Below are 18,712 nucleotides of genomic sequence, written 5' to 3' on the forward strand. Positions count from 1 at the left end.
GAGGGAAATCCAACATGTCATCCTCTACCACAGGAGAGCAAGGTTTTTATCGAAATAGAAAATAATAGAGGAAGACAAATTTTACTAGGTAAGAAAATGAAATTTAACGTGCCGTTATTTTCTACCAATACTTTTTAAAATTAAATAAAAGATTGTATGACATTGTCTATATCTACTTTGAAAATCTCTAAAGATGGTGCAGATCGACAATCCACGTAACAGATGCTTCCTAAGACTTTGAAAATTCACCCTACTTATATCGCATAAAATTTATATTTTATACAAGCTTTTTTCTTAGTTTTTATTTCCATCCCATATTTAGATCTTGCTTATCGATGTTCATATATTATAACATGGACTACATTGTCATAAAAAATTCTTTTTATTTCCTAGCAATTGTGATGACCCCACATGCCCTATTTTCACCAAGCATCATACGTCATCATCCAGAATTTTTATTTTTATTTTTTTGACAGAAATCAGATATTATTTTTAAGATCTAAAAAGAGATTACAGACAAAAATGTACCCTTTTTGCAAAAAAATCTGCCAGCCCATTAACTTCTCTATAAACATGTACCAAGGAAAGCACAAACAAACTAACAATGTCTCAAATTTGTAGCAAAAATTTAAAATGGTGTTTGAAAATAGTAGTAGCATGTAATGGTTGCAACGCACTAGGCTGATTGGACTAAATGTGGATTATAGTCATTATTGCTCATTCTATATTCAAAGGTTGTGAGATTGTTTCTTTGCCTTATTGGAGGTGGATTGATGGCTCAGATTAGAAGATGCATACCCTCACCAGCGTCTGGAAAACCCCACTTGCGCCTTGAAAAGTTCTTTCAAGATAATAAATCTTGTTTTTGTTGGTTTGGAGGTTGTCAGATCCACCTAAAGGATGGATAATGTTAAATATCTCAACCATCACGATCATGAATTTAAAAGAGAAAAAACTAAAAAAAAAAAAAAAAAAAGAGAATCTTGAGCATTACATATTACTCATCTTATACTTTTCTTTCCTAGACCATTCATTTCAATTCCTCAAAGATCAACAATCTACACTATTTTGGAATTCCAAATTTCCAGATTTGAGCCAGAAATGGAGTTGCATCAGTAAATGATGCATTTCGGATCCTAAACCTAATGAAAACTAGGGGAGAAGTATGAGTTGGCGGACTCATTAAAAAAATTCATGGATATAATTATATGGTGTTATTCGATCATCCCTTTGCCAACACCAAATAATTGAAAAAAAATTATAATGATGATTTGATCATCCCTTTCAATAAGGGACAATCGAGAGTGAACCTAATAGATGTCCTAGTGGGGTAACATATATCATGCATATGTGGTGTATAGTGCCCATGGAAAACAACCATAGCAACCTCTCTCCTAGATTGATTTTATGGAAATTATACAATATATGTCTTGCGTCCGGTATACAATACACAACCGGGGCATTATCATTCATTCTTAAGTTGGATGGAAAATATGAATATATAATTTTGGGAGAGTCTGAAGTCAAGCCACTAGCTGACCGTTGCAGTAAACGTCCAATGTCCCAAATTGAATCTAGACTAATTCAACGGTTAGCATTGCATTTCATATATGAATTTTAATTTTTTTTCTACAAATCCAAATCACTTGAAATTTGAAACATCTATTCTTAAAAAATATAAGAATCCAATAACAATATAAAAAAACTAATTCACAAAAATTAAAATGACAAAATACCCATGAAATTGTTAAAGGTGTTTTGGTTGATTTAGTGTTTGTCAATTATTTTTTAAACATATTTATCAAGTGTGTCTTCGGAAGAGTGCACAATCCAAATTTGTAAAAAAAAAAATATTACAATTTAAATATGAAACACTGCTATGACCATCAAATCGATTCAAATTTAATATGTGTTGTTGGGCGTATACTATTCCTTCAGCCCATGGGCTAATATGATCTTTTCCCTATAATTTTAGTTTCTCAATAGCGACGATAGAAAGGTCTTACTCTTATCTATATGTTCCACTGATATAGGCTCCAAGGTAGAATATTGCATATTCGTGATACAGTCTTGGGCCCAGACCTACCCTACACTGTTTTGGGCCAGGCTCAAGCCAAGGCATGCCCTGGTCGAAGCCGGCCCATTAAATCCCCTATTCGGTGTAAAATTCACGAATTCTACCGACCAAATGTTAAATACCGTGGCAAGATTCAAGAAACAAAAATTATGTGAGAGGAGCAAATCACATGCAATGAACAAATTTAAACCTTAAGATGGCCAACTAAATACGCAATAATATTGCCAAAATCAATAATGCAATGACAGGTGAGACCAAACATTTGTGGTGTGTCTTTTGAGTAAATTTTGATTTCATAATTAAGGGGGCACTTGTAGTGTACTGCAGGAGCAAATCCCTAGCTCTCTTGGGTCAAACCCCCACTTAGGAGGATCTATTTGATCTGACATTTTTGGGAATAACAAGTTCAAAGAAAACCTGATTTTGATCTCCTTTTAGAAAAATGGACTAGCCACATTCACTCTTAAGATGGGATTTCTTTTTAAGGTTCTTCTTCGGCCTTTTTTTTTGTTAAGGGTTGACAACTAGGAAGAGCAGGTGACATTCTCAAATTTTGGGGCTCAAAAGGTAATACTCCTAAGTAGGTTTTTGCTGGAGGGAGCAAATGTACAATTTGCTCCCATGTGAGCATATAATCTTTTGGCTACGTTTCAATGAGAAATCAGTTCACCAAGACAAATAAAGAGCCCAATTGCAGGTCATCAAAGCCCCATGACTATGAAATTATCGCCTTCCCATCAATGTGTTGGACGCTAATGAAGGGGAGTGTTCATACAGTATCGTACAATTAACGAATCTTAGAGCCCCACGTTTTCTCCATCACCGTCCAGCCCACTGATTGGACAGAGATAAATCACATGATCATTGTTGTTACTATTCCACTTCTATGGTGCTTTATTTTCCCTCATGTAACCTCTGATACAACTTTCCCCATATTTTTCTATGTTTCGGTGCACACTTGCAGGCAGCTCCAGGTGGTACATGGGCAACAAAAGGGACAGAGAAACTAGAAAAAAAAGTATCACTTGAAATTATCTTAAAACAATAAAAGTAAAAGACAATAGAGAAAAACCAAAGTGTTTGACACAAAAACTATGCATTCCTTATCCTACAAGTGCAACACCCAAAAAAAAGAATATATAAAGCATATGTAAAGTAGAGAAAGGAATGGGTTACAAAGAACATACTGGAGGAAATTTTCTCTTAAGATGGAGTGAAGAAATGAAAATTACAAGGGATCTCTCCATCCTTCAAATTTAAGTTTCCCAGACACAGCTTTGGGTGTCCCAATCCAAATACACCCAAATTATGTCAAAGTGTTAGATGTGGTGGCCTAAAATTCAAAATCCCCCAAAAGGATTAATTTAGAATTTAGCAAGAACAAGATTAATCATTATAATGCAAACCCGATGGCAAGAGCTCCATTGCCCATTTATTAGAAATCTCAATTCCCCCAGGTTTAGGGACAGCAATAACCGAACATTATTGTTTCCTTCAACAGACATTCCTTTCATTTGAGAAACTTCAAAACGAATCAAAGGACATGATTTCCACAAATACAAAAACTCATTGAATTTCAGTAAGTATGATATTGCGCAAAGCTGGGGCAAAGGGAACAAGTCCTCCCCATGGAAGATATAAGAAAGAAGCCCATTCCATTCTCAACTTGGCTAATCGTTCAGAGAGTAATGCAATAAAACAGCAATAACAATCACCAACATAACTCTTAAAAGTTTATGACCCGATATCAATGACAAAGATGATGATGATGATGGTGATGGTGAGGTTGAAGGAGACACTTGTGACTTGCCTCTTATCTTGACAGATATCTTGGTGAAGAGACGAGTTACGAGTCCACCTTTCACAGCAGCTAAAATAGAAAAGGAAGTAAGGTTCATATGTCAGGAAAATCGTTTGCCAATGCTTTACAAGTTCAGAATTAACAAAATAATGCAAAATAAAATATGATCACAAAAGTGGGTGACATTTGACTATTGAATTAGTTCTCCAAAAACCGCTTACTGACTTAAAAGAAAAAAAACGTTCCTTTCTCAATCTCCACAAGTTCCTAAAATTAAGAGAAGCTATCGATGTAGTCTCACTCCAATAGTATCTACATTTATGAATTTCTAGCTAGGTAAGCTAGCAGATAAAATTTCTTACAGGAGACGATATCTCTAAGGTTTCAGTGCTGTTTCAGAATTCAATAAGGCCCATAGCAGTTATGTGCAAATGTTTTGAACTCTACCTTCTAAAAGTTCAATATTGATCATAATTCCCCCGAGGGTTTGCATCATTGCCTCAAACACAATGAGATTCAAGAATCACAAAATTTGGCGTGAAAAGAACTTCAAAGTGAGCCCATTTCACATACATTATACAAGTGAACAAGGTGAGATAACCAGATTAAAACAACAAAAATACAGTAAATCAATGGTATAATTTGATGGCAAGAATACCAAATATGCACATGTCTACACTTATGTGCCTTACAATAATATTCTAAGCGCTTGTTTGGATCATATTTAAAATCTTATCAGGAGTAGAATTAGAATTTCTTATGTGAAATCAATATACTCTGCACAATATTATTTTGTTAGTTGTTTTGTAAATACTTATACTATATACAATGATTTAACTTTTTTGGTAAATATTAGTTATTTTTAGTTATTTAGGACTAAAAACATGAGATTGTCAGCAAATTACTTTGCATAAAGTAAATGTCCTTCTTCGAAAGGATAAACTTATGGGTAAAATGCCTATAAGTTTATCTCATATATTTTTACGAGGGGCACAACCAAGCAACATATAATTCATTATCAGGATTAATTTTATTGAAAAAGTGAATTATCAGTGACAACAAGTACATCCACACAAGTATTAAATTTCATGAAATTTAAATAGTAATATCCATAATATGATTTAAATGATAGCTTGATAACTGCCCACCTATATACTGCAAAAATTTAGAATATGCTTTTTAACTTGAACATAAAAGCAGAAATTTTCAACATTAAAGAAACATGGTAATTTTTTCAGGAAACTTTTTCATTTATCACAGCATAATGCATTATAGAGTCACCTTTGCTGTTTAAGAATCTCTCTTCTTCACCAATGCGTCTCCTCATAACATTCAGCAACGACCCAAAATATAAGGCTAACACCGTACATGTCAGCGTGATCACATTATAAGGCATGCTAAAATCAGGAGTTGCCAAAGGGACAAGTAATACTTCAGTGTACAGTTGTACGGGATTATTTTCCTACAAAGAACAAGAAATCAACAATCTGGTAAGAAACACAGAGATATTTCTTTTGTTTTTTGCACTTTTGATTGTTAACAAAGAAGATATTTTAGAGGAAGAAGAACAGAGTCATGTCATGGATATATTCATTCTCCCGTATCACAGACCTCAAATACATATCAATCAGCCAAGGCTTAAATGGTACCTGAAATTTTGATAATAAGGGTGAACCGTTGGAGGTTTCATCACCAACATGGTAGTAACGTGCTTGTAAGTCTGGAAAACTGATCAGTGCTGATGGAAGGTCAAATCCTTGATTAGCATCTGGAGGGTATTCATCAATATGTAGGAAACCCTGCAAGTGCAAGATTGGCATCAGTATGTCAAGAAGAACAGTAGACCAAAATAATATAGAGTGGAGATACAGGATCTTTCTACTTTTTTTTGTGTAATCTAGTAGAAATGCAGGATTACCAAGGATATGACAGGCTATTTTTGTTGACTAGTGGGGTCATAATGCTGACTTTTTCTTTGGGTAGTTCAGCAGGACTAAAACTTAGGATGTGATATTGCAAGTATCAACACCTTAGGCAATCAAGCCTAAGTCCAAGTCGGGTCCTAAATTTAAATGTATGGTTGTAATTATTTCCTTAAGATCAATATTCAATAAAATCAGTTCATCATCATCATCGTCAGAGCCATTTTTCAACTAATTGGAGTCAGCTACACGAATCCTGGTGTGCCATTCTGCTTTATTAAAAGTCATACCCTGAGGCCATAGGTCCTCATATCTTTTCTCACTACTTCCAACCATATCCTTTTAGGCTTATCTATTGGCCTTTTGAGCCTTCTACTGGTACTAACTTGCACCTCCTAACAAGTGTCATACTGCATTTGTGCCTCTGATGGACAGCCCACCTAAATCTACTATCTCATTTTACTGCCTATAGGTGCCACACCTAAATTCTCCGGATGTATTTATTTCGAATTTATTTCAAATTCTATCCCTTCTTGTCTTACCACTCATCCGCCTCAACATCCTCATTTTTAGCTACACTCATTTCATGGGTATATGTTGTTTCTTGACCGCACAACATTCTGCCCCATAAGGCAAAGCTTATCTTATTGTTCTCCTATTGAACTTGCCCTCCAGCTTCATTGGTATGCAGCAATCACATAAAACTCTGGTTGGACATCTCCACTTCGTCCACCCAACTCTAATTCTATGTGCAACATCTCAATCACTCCATTTTTCTGGATTATCAACCCAAGATATCTAAAACGCGCTCTTTTTGGTATTTCTTGGCCATCAATCTTAACTACTTCATTGTCTCTACTCCTATTATTACTAAACTTGCATTCCATATACTCTATCTTAATTCAGCTAAGTTTAGAACTTTAAGATTATATAGCATCCCTCCAAACTTCTAACTTTATGTTGACGTCGTTTAGGGTCTCATCGATCAAACCATGGATGTCACATAAAGCTTTGCTCTTTCCATGCTTGCTTGATAAAGGTTCTCATAAATTAGGATTTCATCTCACAAAAGAATCATCTTTTCCATAAGTAAAACGACAACCTGATAGTCCCCATTTCATACTTCAAAGTTACACATGCCCCATAAAATGACATCTCCTCTTTTATTGCATGCCTGGGCACTCATGCTTACTTCCGGACTCAACATGCTTAACCAGACTGAACAGACATCAGATAATTTTATTTATAAAAATTTTGGACATGGCTATGGGGGTCATGGATACAACAATTATAGACTCGACTTGCCATTTATTAATGGCAGGAAAGAGGAAAAAGGGACAAGCCCACTAAGATCCACAAAGCAAAGTCAGGATCAGTTCCCTCCTCAAGCAGATGGCAAGGTTAAGTCTAAAAGAATGGCATTCACTAGTCTCTAATTCAATTATTTCAATTTTGTCACTCCCAAGGAATGAGATATTTTACTTTACACATATTTCCAGCCATATTAATAACTATTCTTTATACATAATCCCCGAGGTACTTTTCTTTAAAAAGATTTGAGTGTGCTCCAATCAGTCACCTTCAGCCTTTTGTACAAACTGTGGGAATTTTAATTGAGAACCCCATAAACAAAATGCAACATTGGTTTGCCTTTTTGTGCATTATACTTATGTATCAAATGTAATATGAGTTTCAACTCATTAGTTTGAACTCATTATTCAAACTTCCCTTTCTCTAATTAAGAAAGTTGTGAAGATAATATAACTACGAACTGTATTTAAATTGTATTGACTTGCAGCATGGATTCTTAATACACCAAAAACAACCATACAACCATAATTATAAGTAACAGAACGGAGCACTGAGAATAGCAGGGCATACCTTATCAAACTCTATGGTTAATGCAGCTGACTGTGTATTGCAAGGAATTGCAAGCGCCAACTCCATCAGTCCAGGTGATACTCTGTCTTCTGAAGGAGAGACATGTATCTTCTGTATCACATCTGAGACAGGTTTTGGCTCCCCATCTACATATATTTGAAGTGTATGAAAATACACTTTAATATACCAAGGGACAACTTGGAAAATCACAACCCTCATCACACAATCAGGTTGATTTGACAATGGAACCTCTTGAAGAATTTCACTTACAGAACGCAATGTGATAGCAATGGAGCCTCTTGCATTTCCACTTCCCATTAAAAACCTGCTTGCGTGAAATGGTGCTTCAAGACATCTCCAAAATACAGGCAGCTTCCATGAGATCCCCACATCAAGAGGTTCAAGCTTACTATATTTTTCGACGGAATACTTGTAGAGGATGGAAAAACTTTGCAAGTTATTTCTGCTATCCAAATTCTTCACTAATTTGAGTTGCTCGTCAGGAACAACAGACAATTTGAGGACCCCATTGAACACCGAAGATTCATACCCACCATCACTATTGCCCAGTGTCAACATCTCTCCACCCAACTTTCCCAACTCTTCAACTAAATAACTCTCTAACTCCAACAAGACATTGCTGGACTTCGCAAGAACACAGGGACCAGTAACTCTCCTTCCAAACAGAGAACCAAGTGACCAACTTGGGTGAATTAACCTTCCACCAGAATGGTTTAAACTTATTTGAACGTCAGGCTGCAACACGAGAGTCAAAGTTTGTTGCAGGACTGTTCCTTCCATCGTCATGGCTTTTGAACCAAATTCAGCTGAAGTAATATGCAGCCTTTGTGAGTGATAATACCCTCCATATATGGAGGGTCTATCAAGAATGGAAGCTAGCCCTGCTTTATCTCGACATGGGAGCAGCTTTAGCCATGGAGTAAGATTTTCTGTGCAAACAGCTTCACGAGGCAGTGCACCATACCTCAACCGGCTAGAGTATGTCAAATCTTCAAATTTTGCAGGAGCTGATAGGAAACTCCAACTTGGAGAAGAATATGCAGTTGAAGACTCCATAAAGTTTATGGAAGAACAGAACAGACCAGAAAGAGCATGGGTCAGATTACTCCAGGTAGAATCAATTTCATCTTGTGGGACATCAAAAATAGCCCAAAGCTCAACGCCTGGTGGTTTGGCATTGGCACTGGATATGGGATCAAATCCTCCCCAACGTTCATAATTCCACCGCCCTTGCGTGAAGGAGAGCTCCATTTCCCGAATTCTGAACTTTTGAACCTGCCAAACATGACTCATTGTTACAATGTCTCTCATCAAAATTCACCAGGAAACTATCACATGAAAAAATTACTTTGAAGATCTAATAAAACAATTAGAGCAGTAACTGTTCAGGGAAACATGCCTAAAATTATCTGATGTTTTGAGCAACCTGATGTACTTAACTTTCCCTTATAACAAAAACAAAGTGTTTTTAAAATAACATATAGTACAATACGCAGTAACCGAAAGAAACATTTGGACATTCCAAAAAAGCTTGGATTGTTAGCTTCCTTCCTGACGTCATTGTGAGGAAGGGAGACACAAGTTTGTTGTTCAAGCTTTTAATAGGCTTTGGATCATATCTGTCAGCATAAATCAAGATCTAAAAAACACCAATTTTTAGGCCCGACATCCAAAATGAAAAAGTGCTTATTAATAGAAGATTGATCCGTGAATGTGGATTCATATATGCATTACCACGAATCTATCATTTTGATTATCTATATACAGACATAAAAGAAAATATTTCAATTTACTGACCATTTTCCAAACAATTTTGACAACACAATTAATCTCCAAAGAAACAGAAACTTTAGATCAGTCATATACAGTGAGCCATATTAAGGAGTTTCAAAGTTGGTAATGGACTTGAATTTTAAGGCAAATCCTGGAAAAAAACCTAGTAGCAAGATTCAAGTAAATCACATAGAAATCTGCTTACGTTGAATGAAATGTGTATATCATAAAGAAAGTACCGGTTTCTTAACTTTCTAGGGAAATTGTGTGTTTTTCAGCCTTTTATTTATTTTAAGAAATTTTGTAACATCCATCACTAAAAGTCTGCAAGACAAAAAAAAAATCCTTTGAGAGCAAAAATCAAGGAACCTATTGCCTGGAACTCAGGCAAATTTTGGGAAAGCAACCTATTTAGGCTTTCACCCATGACATGTTGATGCCAAACCTTTGGAAAAATGACCAAGATTCTGTACTAACTATAATGCCACTTTCATGTTTAAAGAAAGGAAATTATCATTAAATTTAAACTAGAATTGAATCCCTAATTTGTGATTTATTAAGGCCAGAGTATAGCATACATTGAAAGAGTAAAATATCAAAAAAATTAACAGGATATTATTTCATAAAAATCACAAATTACGCAATTATCATCTTCATGATTTAAGTTAGAAAGAAACTATTTCTGCTCGATTTACCAAATATTATCATACATTTGTCATCGATAAGCTCGGTATATTCCACAAAAAATCATGGAATCGACTTATCAATCTATTCAGCGAACATTACAACAAATTCAAATTTTATTGACCAATACTTCCCCCTAATATCCACCCCCAGTTTCAAAAGAAGAAGAAAAAAGATCCAATAAACTCTAGTCCTAAACCAAAAAGCTCAAAACACAGTAAACTGAAACTGGGTCTGAGGCAACAAGGAAAGATGCCGCACCAGCTGATCAATGGCTTTAGGGTAGAGTCGATGGTGTGGTCCATAGCTCTGAGTTGAAGGGGTCCTGCTTTCAAAGAGGAAATGAGCTAAGACCTTGCGATCAGGCAGAGGTTTCAGCAAAAGCTCCTCTGAGAACTCCTCTTCTTCTGCAGCTTTAGAGAGAAGCAGAGAAAGAAATAAGCAAAATATAAACACGGAAACAGAAGAATAGCTATTAGAGAGAGAGAGAGAAGCCATTAGAAGGAGGAACAAGGGATCATTTTTATTGAGATTCAGAGCTCAAAGGCTTGAAGGTGGAGTTCTGAGGATTAACGGCGAGAACAAGGATAGTGGTTTTTCGGTGGACTTGAGTGACCAAAGCAACCCCATTGATTTTTAAGAAGGACAAGAGGACCCTAACTCTAATTTCTCATAACTTATTAATTACCCAATCTGACCGGTGGATGGCCTTCTTGGAAACCGGTCACCATTGGCGAATTATAGACTAAAAACGGCGGTTTAGACTAGGGAATCGGTTAATAATAAAATAAAATTTATTAAATATATTAATAAAAATTATAAAAATTTGAAAAAAATTGAACTGAATCACCTGATTCCTTCCAAAATTGGCCAATTATATCAAAACACTTGCAAGTTCGGTGGAAAAATGGCCGGTTCAAACTGATCCCACCGATTCTAAATACAAATTGTCGTTTTTTAATATTGTCTTCCATGATTACCATGTTTTATACAAGATAGAATGGCCCGCTTCCCATAATTGTCGTGCTTTGGATTCAAAACAGGAAAAAAAAATATTTGACACGGCAGTAACCAGTAAAGCTTCACCTCAAAATTCATGGAAAATTGGAGTATTAGCATCAGAAAACCTTCAAACCGATCATCTCGACTTTGACTATTATGTTTGTGAGATAAATTTAGGATTTCAAGTCTTACAAATAATGTATATTATATAACACATTATCTAGATCGTTCATTTTCAAGTGCTCACAAATCCACAAGATTTGTACTATTTTTTAGCCTCAAATTTCATAATGATTGGAGAAAATTGATTTTTAGCGGCATCATAGAGATTTCTCATACCCAAACTATTCTTCAGACGAGGTTTCGAGATGAGGCTTTACTTTTTTTTGCAAAAGGCTTAAGCCTTATAGAAACTGAATCCTCCAAAACCTTGAACAACCCAAAGGTATTTTTTTGGTCCCTCCAAATAATTGAGTAATTTTTTATAACGTATTTTTAGATTAAGAAAATAATATCATTTTGACCTTCTCATACCAAAAGAAAGTGGTTTAATAGTATACAATCTTTTCTCTTTGTTGAGGTTTATGGACGTCGAATGATATATTTTAATATGAAAATATATTCCAAAGTTTTATTTTAAATAAGCGAAGGTATTTAGCTGCTTAAGTGACACTAGATGATTTAAAGGAAAAGTCTGTGATGAGACTATTTACTTTTTGTACAATGTGATCACAAATAATCTTGAGTATTGGATTTGAAATTGGGTGGCAATATTGATTTCATTGACCATGCTAAAAGTTTAAAAGAAATTTTTTCGAACTTTACAGTACATCCAAGTTATCAGATTTCACATCGAACGGTTGTAAATAATTGTAACCTCCTTGTATTAAAAGAAATGTTCCTATTGTATGCAATCCCTTACTTAAGTACACATGCTTCTTAAAAGTTTGGATTTGAATAGACACAAGTTGAAGTGTATCTCAACAAGTTTTTCAAAGAAATAATGCAATGAACTTTATAAAGAAACTACCCTTATGCTATATTGATTGATTTGATCGTGTTAACAATTTATTTTAGTTGGCTCAACCGATTTTACTCATATTTTTCCTTTTCATGGGGAAAACACTATGACTATTGCCTCCTAAATTGTCAGACCATACGACTGACGTACGTGAGGCTGTTTGCGAAGGGTATGATTTGCATAAGGCTGCACCTTTAAACAATCAAAACAAGGCGCATCTGATGCAATTTTTGACGTCCAGAAAGGTATGATTTGCATAAGGCTGCAACTTTAAACAATCAGGCACATCTGATGCAATTTTGACGTCCAAATTCCTTGCATGGCACGTGAGTTTTAAACTTTTAAGCTCCAAAAATGGTTCAAATCAAATAAATATATGAAAGCTAAATCTTGAAAATATGGACGGTCCAAATAATGTGTTGCGAGTTGAAATTTTTCTTTTCTCCGTATCCATACATCAACATCCAAACAACTTTGTTTGAGGGAATTTTTGAGATGCAACTCAATTGTACATTTTGAGGTGTCAATCATATATGAACTCTTTCATTTATAGAAAACCGCATTTGTGACATTTTTTTCTTGGACATTCGGACCAAACCCACACCGATGTTTCATGTTCCACATATAGGACAGAACCCATTGTTAAAATGACATAGACAAGATCTATATATTCTCTATCTCTAAGATCTATATGTCCTCTCTCTCTCTCTCTCTCTCATAGACGCACACATTTCACAGTAGAATTCGAACTTAGGGATAAATGTTGCTACCTTCATCTTCTCTCTCTCTAAGATCTATATGTTCTCTCTCATTTCACAGTAGAATTCGAACCAAGGAATATAGTGTGTTCCTACCTTCAACATCTCTCTCTCGTTTCACAGTAGAATTTGATCATGGAATATAGTGTTGCTACCATCAACATCTTAATCAATCAAGCTCACGGCCGAATTTTTGTTATAAACCACTGGTTAAAATACAGATATTAATGCTTGGCTCTTGAAACATTAGATAAAAATAAATAAAGTATTGGCTGACATATTGGGCCAAGGGCAAAACTAGAATAATTTTTTTAAGAAAAATAACTCAATAGGTGATATTTCAAAAAAATCAAATGTAGGCATGCCATGTCCCACACGTGGGTGCACATTAAGAACCATTAGATTCATTTCATTTTACCCGATTCTTTAGCTTAGACCTTAAAACTAAATGTTAAATTGAATGAATCAGTAAAATTTTGAAAAATACCGCTACAATGTTGAGCTACTCAGCCTAGTTTCATAGAGGTATTTTTATGAAATGAAAGTATTTAGAGGAACTACTAAAAAAAATGTAAAGGTGCTTCTACAAAAATTTGAATATATTGGTGAAGAAACACCATATTACACTAGATGGTAGTACCTCCAAAATGGAAGTACCTCTACTTATCAAGCTGAAATGAACCAGTTTTTGGAAATCAATATTCAGCTCATCCACCCAAAATGGAACAAATGTGTATCTCTCTCTTATAAAATTTAGTGGGTATCAATATTCAAGCTAACCCAACATCATATAACGGATCCTCTTGGTTCATCACTACCTGCATTTGAGCCCATCAACACCAATATCTCAGACCTCTGTTCTGGCTCTCTTTCGAGGGCTGTTTTCTTTTGCTTCTGATGGGTTAGCTTTCCTTACTGATATGAAAGCCATTTTGGTTTCTCTCTCTACCTTCGATTCCGCTCTTTGGGATTCTGTGGACGAGGGTAAACCTACGATGTTGCCATTTTCAATGGAGGACGGATTGGTTTCTTCAATGAAGAGATCCCCATGTATAATTATTTCATCACAAACTTCATCCTCTTGGTCAGAGCCTGAGATCAAAAGAGAGGGTCTTGTATGAGTGTGGTATCAAATCTTGGAAAAGTATCAGCCTCACAAAGCAAAAACCTGAAGCATCAAGTGAAAACCAATCTGAAGTCGACAAGCAAAATCAGTACACTGCATGCACCGGACTTCTTTTTTTTGGATTATGAAGAAACATCATATTACACTAGATCATGAAGGCATATACACAAACTTTTCATCAGTGAAACAACGTTAAAGACATACTATAGCATATATATTCCAGTTCCAGGCTGAAAAATATGTAAGATATGAAATAATATGAACAAAAATGTCATGTCTGGGCATATTTATTGGAAGAAAGTAGGAAGCCAATCAGATATTCCACAACTAAACTACTCTTGAGAAAGTATTCACAGCCCTGAATGTCAAAAAGAATGAAAAATACCATTGTCTAAAGCTCCTATTGTCCGATACTTCATGATTTGAGTTCTTTGAGAATTTTCTCTTCCGCGGATGGGATCTTGATCCGGGTTCATTTTCTTGCCTTCCTTGGCTATCTCACGCAAGCGGAATTTGTCTCCCTCCCAGACACATTCTAATGTAAGGAACTCCTCATTAGGGAGGTAATAATCTACCAAAACCTGCAAGAAGTTTGGCAATCATTTTGCCAGAGTGAAATAAGTGGGCTAATAAAACATTATACCAAATAGAACAGAAAACTACCTTAAGAGACAGGCCTGGTGTACAGCACATGGAGCACACAAAAATGGAAAGCTTTACACAATAAGCATAAAGCAGTTAAATTATACATCTAGTTATGGGAGTTGGTTCCAGATTTTGTGGGTTGATTGGCGTAGTTTCTGTTATTGAACAAGATAGCAAGCTGCATACCTATTCTCAAAAAAAGATATTGAGCTGCATACCTTTGGTAGTTGGTTGAGTTTCCATTGATGGGACCCATTGTTTTTTTTAAAAGTAAGTTGTATTGAAGAGAAGAAAAGACGGTACAAAATTGGACCACCTTGAGGGCCATGGGTTATATACAGCAAAAATGGCAGCCCTAAGGGAGGGAGCTCTATACAAAATCCCTGGAGAGGGTAATGAAAGGAAGGAAAGAGGAGGAGGGGAGCAGGAAACCCTTGAAGGGACACTGGCCGAGTTTGCAAAACCTCAGCCTATAGCATGTGAAGCACCCACTTTGGCGAGAGAGTCTGCTTCTATGTTATTCTTGCGGTATATGCGTCTCCAGGTAGTCACAAGTCCTCTGCTCACATGAGATACTTCATTGAAAATGTGGATCAGGGGCCAGGGGCAGTTAGCGGAACCAGAAGCCCAGGAAATCACGTTGTGGGATCCCCTTCTACTGTAAGTGCTTAGCCCCAAGAGTTGACAAATAGTTTGAGGCCCTCAAGCAAAGCTGTAGCTTCTGCTGATTGGGAATCTGAGTGTCCTATAAACTTTGAGAAAGAAGCCACGGTGGGACCCTTTGTGGTGTGGTCTCTAAAAAGACTTCCTATACCTGACGGCCCTGGATTGCCTAAGGAACAGCCATCAAAGTTGACCTTTACGTATCTCGGCTCAAGATGAAGCCACAAGGAGGCTCAGGGGATGCTTTGTTGGTAGAAAGAGGAAATCATACCAATGTAAGTGGAAGGCTGACGGAGGAAGCCTTTGAACCACTTGTGATTGGTCGCCCAGAAGATAACCGCAACGTTGATCCTGTCAAACAAGGCATCAGTGATGGAGAACCGCCCTCAGAACTCGGAAGATATGATTGTTATGTTCTATCCAAACCTCCCAAATGAGGACTGCCATTGAAGCCTTCCACAGTATGACGCCTGAACAGGCCCAGGGGTAGGGGTGAAGAGAGGAATAGACGATGGGAACATTTCTTGGAGTCACCTCCATTTGAAGAGCTGAAGAAGGGCTCACCACAACAAATGAACCAAGGGACAATGTATAAAGAGGTGAGGGTTTGTTTCCTGGGCTTCACGGCACATGACACACATAATCAATTTTGTATAATCATATCTCTCGTGAGTTTTCTAATCTATGAATATGGGTAAAAAATAAATGCACAGAAGCACGAGCAAAAAATCTGATACATGATCAAAGGTACGAGTGTGACTAAAACAAGCCCAGGAGCTGAGAATGGCTGTCTAGCATGAATTAGTGAATTGGTGACTACTGTTCAACATTATACGAGAACTTCCCCATAAATTTACAGTGCCATTATGAATTCACAGTGAACCACATTAAGGGTAGTATAAGGATTTAGTGTGATATAATAACATGCTAAACTATCGATACAAGGAAAGCAATTCGGCATGCAGGATACCACAGTTACTCCAGGACTTTAATTACAATGAAGACCAGGATAGCATGAATAGAACTAGAGCACCCAAATCCCAGTCAAGTCTCCATATCTGACAAAGACAAAACAGAATGAGGATTTGGAGGCCCAGAATGCTGCGATTTGTCCACTATGGACAACGGACACAAGGATAAAATGCCGTCAAAAGGAAATTCTTATTCCTGTCATTCAAAATGATTCACTAAGCCTCCTATCCTCCATTTTTTGTACACTAGAAACTCCATCTTTTTGTTTCTTTTTGGGAACCAGTTAACTTTTGTATTGAAGGAAAGGTGCACAAGATACAAAAAAAGGCCACCCGGTGGCCAGGTGCTGTAGAAAAGCTCTAGTTTTGTTAGGACAGCTAGCTTCACTTTTGCTTTACTCTTGAAACATAGGCTCAGTTAGCACTCTGGGATGAGGTTCATATTTGAAATCATAATTGAGAAGTTTCCTGTGCACATACTGTAGGGGTTTTGGACCGGGATCCTGCTTTGAAGCCGAACTCCTTGCCTTTCAACAAGGGTCCACTTAGCAATTGCCATTAATCCTAAGGGCATCCAGATTGAGTCGGACTTGAGTCTTACAGCCATTGATTGTTCACTTGGAAAAGGTAGCCTGCATTGGCATTGCTCCACACTCATCAAATAATTGTAGGAGGGTTTGGACAGGACTGCATTGCAGACCTACTGTGAAAGAAGACTCCAAGAATGGTTGGCGAACTTCAGATATGGTTCCCAAACAGGGATTTTTAGGCCTGCTCTCAGCCTAATGGCCTCTGAAAGTTGTTCTGTGTGGATATGATTTTCCTTCAGTTTTTTTCCATAATGTTTGTCTAATCTTCTTGAACCTAATTGGGTTCCCTTGCTTCCAATTAAGACGATTCACTCGTCCTCTACGTTTTATTTCAATAATAAAACTACATATTCTCCTAAAAAACGACTAATTTTATTTATTTATTCAGTTTTATAACCAGTTAGGTGGCATAAACCATAGTTACCCGAAGAGATTCAGAAGCCGAATCGATTTAGTAATCAGAAGCGTGGAATTTCCATCGGCAAGAAGATTCATGTTTTTGGAATCGACGTCCGTACAAGAGGAATTGTTGGAGACAAGATTCCTATTTGTAAGAATCGAGATTCGACCAAAATAGAATCGAGATCCCTACATAGATGGAATCGAGATTCTTGACTCTATGGAATCGAGAACCAAGCTGGAACCGATCAATATGGAATCGAGATTCCTTCATTTATGGAATCGAGATTCTGACATCTTTGGATTCAAGAGGGAACTGTGAGGAAAACAATACATTACTCAATGTCATTCATTGACCTAGAAGCCACACATGCACTTTTACATAATTTGTATAACATTATTTCTAACATCTTGGAATTGCAATGTCTCCATTGGATCAATAAAATGCATAATTAAAGAACTAAGTAGAAAGCATGGACCGCCACTTTGGTTTCTATTCGTCATTTCATGACCAAAAAGATGACAACACCTTGTAGATGGAGATTGAGTGTCTAGCTCAAGTAGTTTGATGCCTCGAAAACTTCTAAACATCACTTCTCAGAAAAAAGCAAAAAGGACAAAAAAAAAAGGTAAGTGGTAGAATTTCAGTAAATGTAGAAACCAATTTCAACAAGTGTAGAATCGAGATTTCACCAAGTGTGCAATTGAGAATCAATAAATATTAGAAATGAGATGCTATAAGTGTTGGAATCGAGATTCCTAAAATAAGGAATCGAGATTCTCGACTTCACAGAAGTGGGTTCCTTGAAGATTTCTAGTCGGAATCGCCAAATCAGGGTTTCAAATCTGAATCGCAACCTTCGGTGAGAGGTTCACGTAACTATTGCATAAAGTATTTTGTTTTCATTGTTTGCAGACATATGATTGCTAGTATCTCACTTTCATGTGTGCTTAAAACCATTATCTTTTTGGGGCTTAAGTTTTTCACAAATTCCATCAGAACTGCCCCTGAGACAAAAGGAATCCTCAGTTCACAAAGACCTAAGTGCCCCATAATGCTTACTTGTCTTATGTTTGCAGATTGAACTTCCTAAGAGTTTCTTCCACAATCTATAACAAGGTTCCAATCATGGAAATGGCCAATTTAAATCTACAAAGCACATAGTGGTGATACTTGGGGTACCATGGCTTTCAGCAGTGACAAAGATACACACACACACATATGCAACACATGCCTAATAAGTAATCAAATTTTGGGTCTATTATAGTACATGATCACAGGGGCATTAGAGTAACTAATCTGACAGCTTTAAAAGAATAAAAGTATGATATATATTCAATCAGTCACTATAAAATGCTCCTAGAACCCAACATGATT

The 18,712-nt window shown here is 36.5% G+C and overlaps 2 protein-coding genes across 2 annotated transcripts in view; both read right to left on the reverse strand.

The window, feature by feature from the left end:
* Positions 1–3,624: 3,624 nt before the first annotated feature.
* LOC18422180 (GPI transamidase component Gpi16 subunit family protein) lies at positions 3,625–10,821 on the reverse strand. Its single transcript, XM_011623395.3, has 5 exons — positions 10,421–10,821; positions 7,682–8,977; positions 5,528–5,677; positions 5,160–5,340; positions 3,625–3,947 (listed from the first exon to the last, which is right to left on the reverse strand). Exons 1-5 carry the CDS (start codon positions 10,655–10,657, stop codon positions 3,748–3,750), a joined length of 2,064 nt encoding a protein of 687 aa, XP_011621697.2. The 5' UTR covers positions 10,658–10,821; the 3' UTR covers positions 3,625–3,747.
* Positions 10,822–13,468: 2,647 nt separating this feature from the next.
* Positions 13,469–18,712, reverse strand: part of LOC18422181 (uncharacterized) — a 28,599-nt gene continuing 23,355 nt past the window's right edge. Inside the window, exons 9-10 of the mRNA XM_088865843.1 lie at positions 14,452–14,647; positions 13,469–14,032 (exon numbers count right to left, since the gene is read on the reverse strand). Of these exons, the coding sequence (XP_088721969.1) occupies positions 13,788–14,032; positions 14,452–14,647 (441 nt within the window). The 3' untranslated portion in view covers positions 13,469–13,787. The remainder of the gene's footprint in view (positions 14,033–14,451; positions 14,648–18,712) is intronic.

Source organism: Amborella trichopoda, chromosome 4 (genome assembly GCF_054954075.1).
Source record: "Amborella trichopoda isolate Santa Cruz 75 chromosome 4, AtrichopodaSantaCruz75HAP2 v2.0, whole genome shotgun sequence".
Lineage (NCBI taxonomy): Eukaryota > Viridiplantae > Streptophyta > Magnoliopsida > Amborellales > Amborellaceae > Amborella > Amborella trichopoda.

Bases quoted from the DNA above. Each gene is read 5' to 3' on its own strand.
- LOC18422180 (XM_011623395.3), bottom strand. From the start codon at position 10,657: ATGGCTTCTCTCTCTCTCTCTAATAGCTATTCTTCTGTTTCCGTGTTT. The intron at 8,978-10,420 runs GTGCGGCATCTT...CATGTTTGGCAG, and splicing joins CTAAAGCCATTGATCAGCTG to GTTCAAAAGTTCAGAATTCG. The intron at 5,341-5,527 runs GTACCATTTAAG...TGTTCTTTGTAG, and splicing joins CCTTATTATCAAAATTTCAG to GAAAATAATCCCGTACAACT.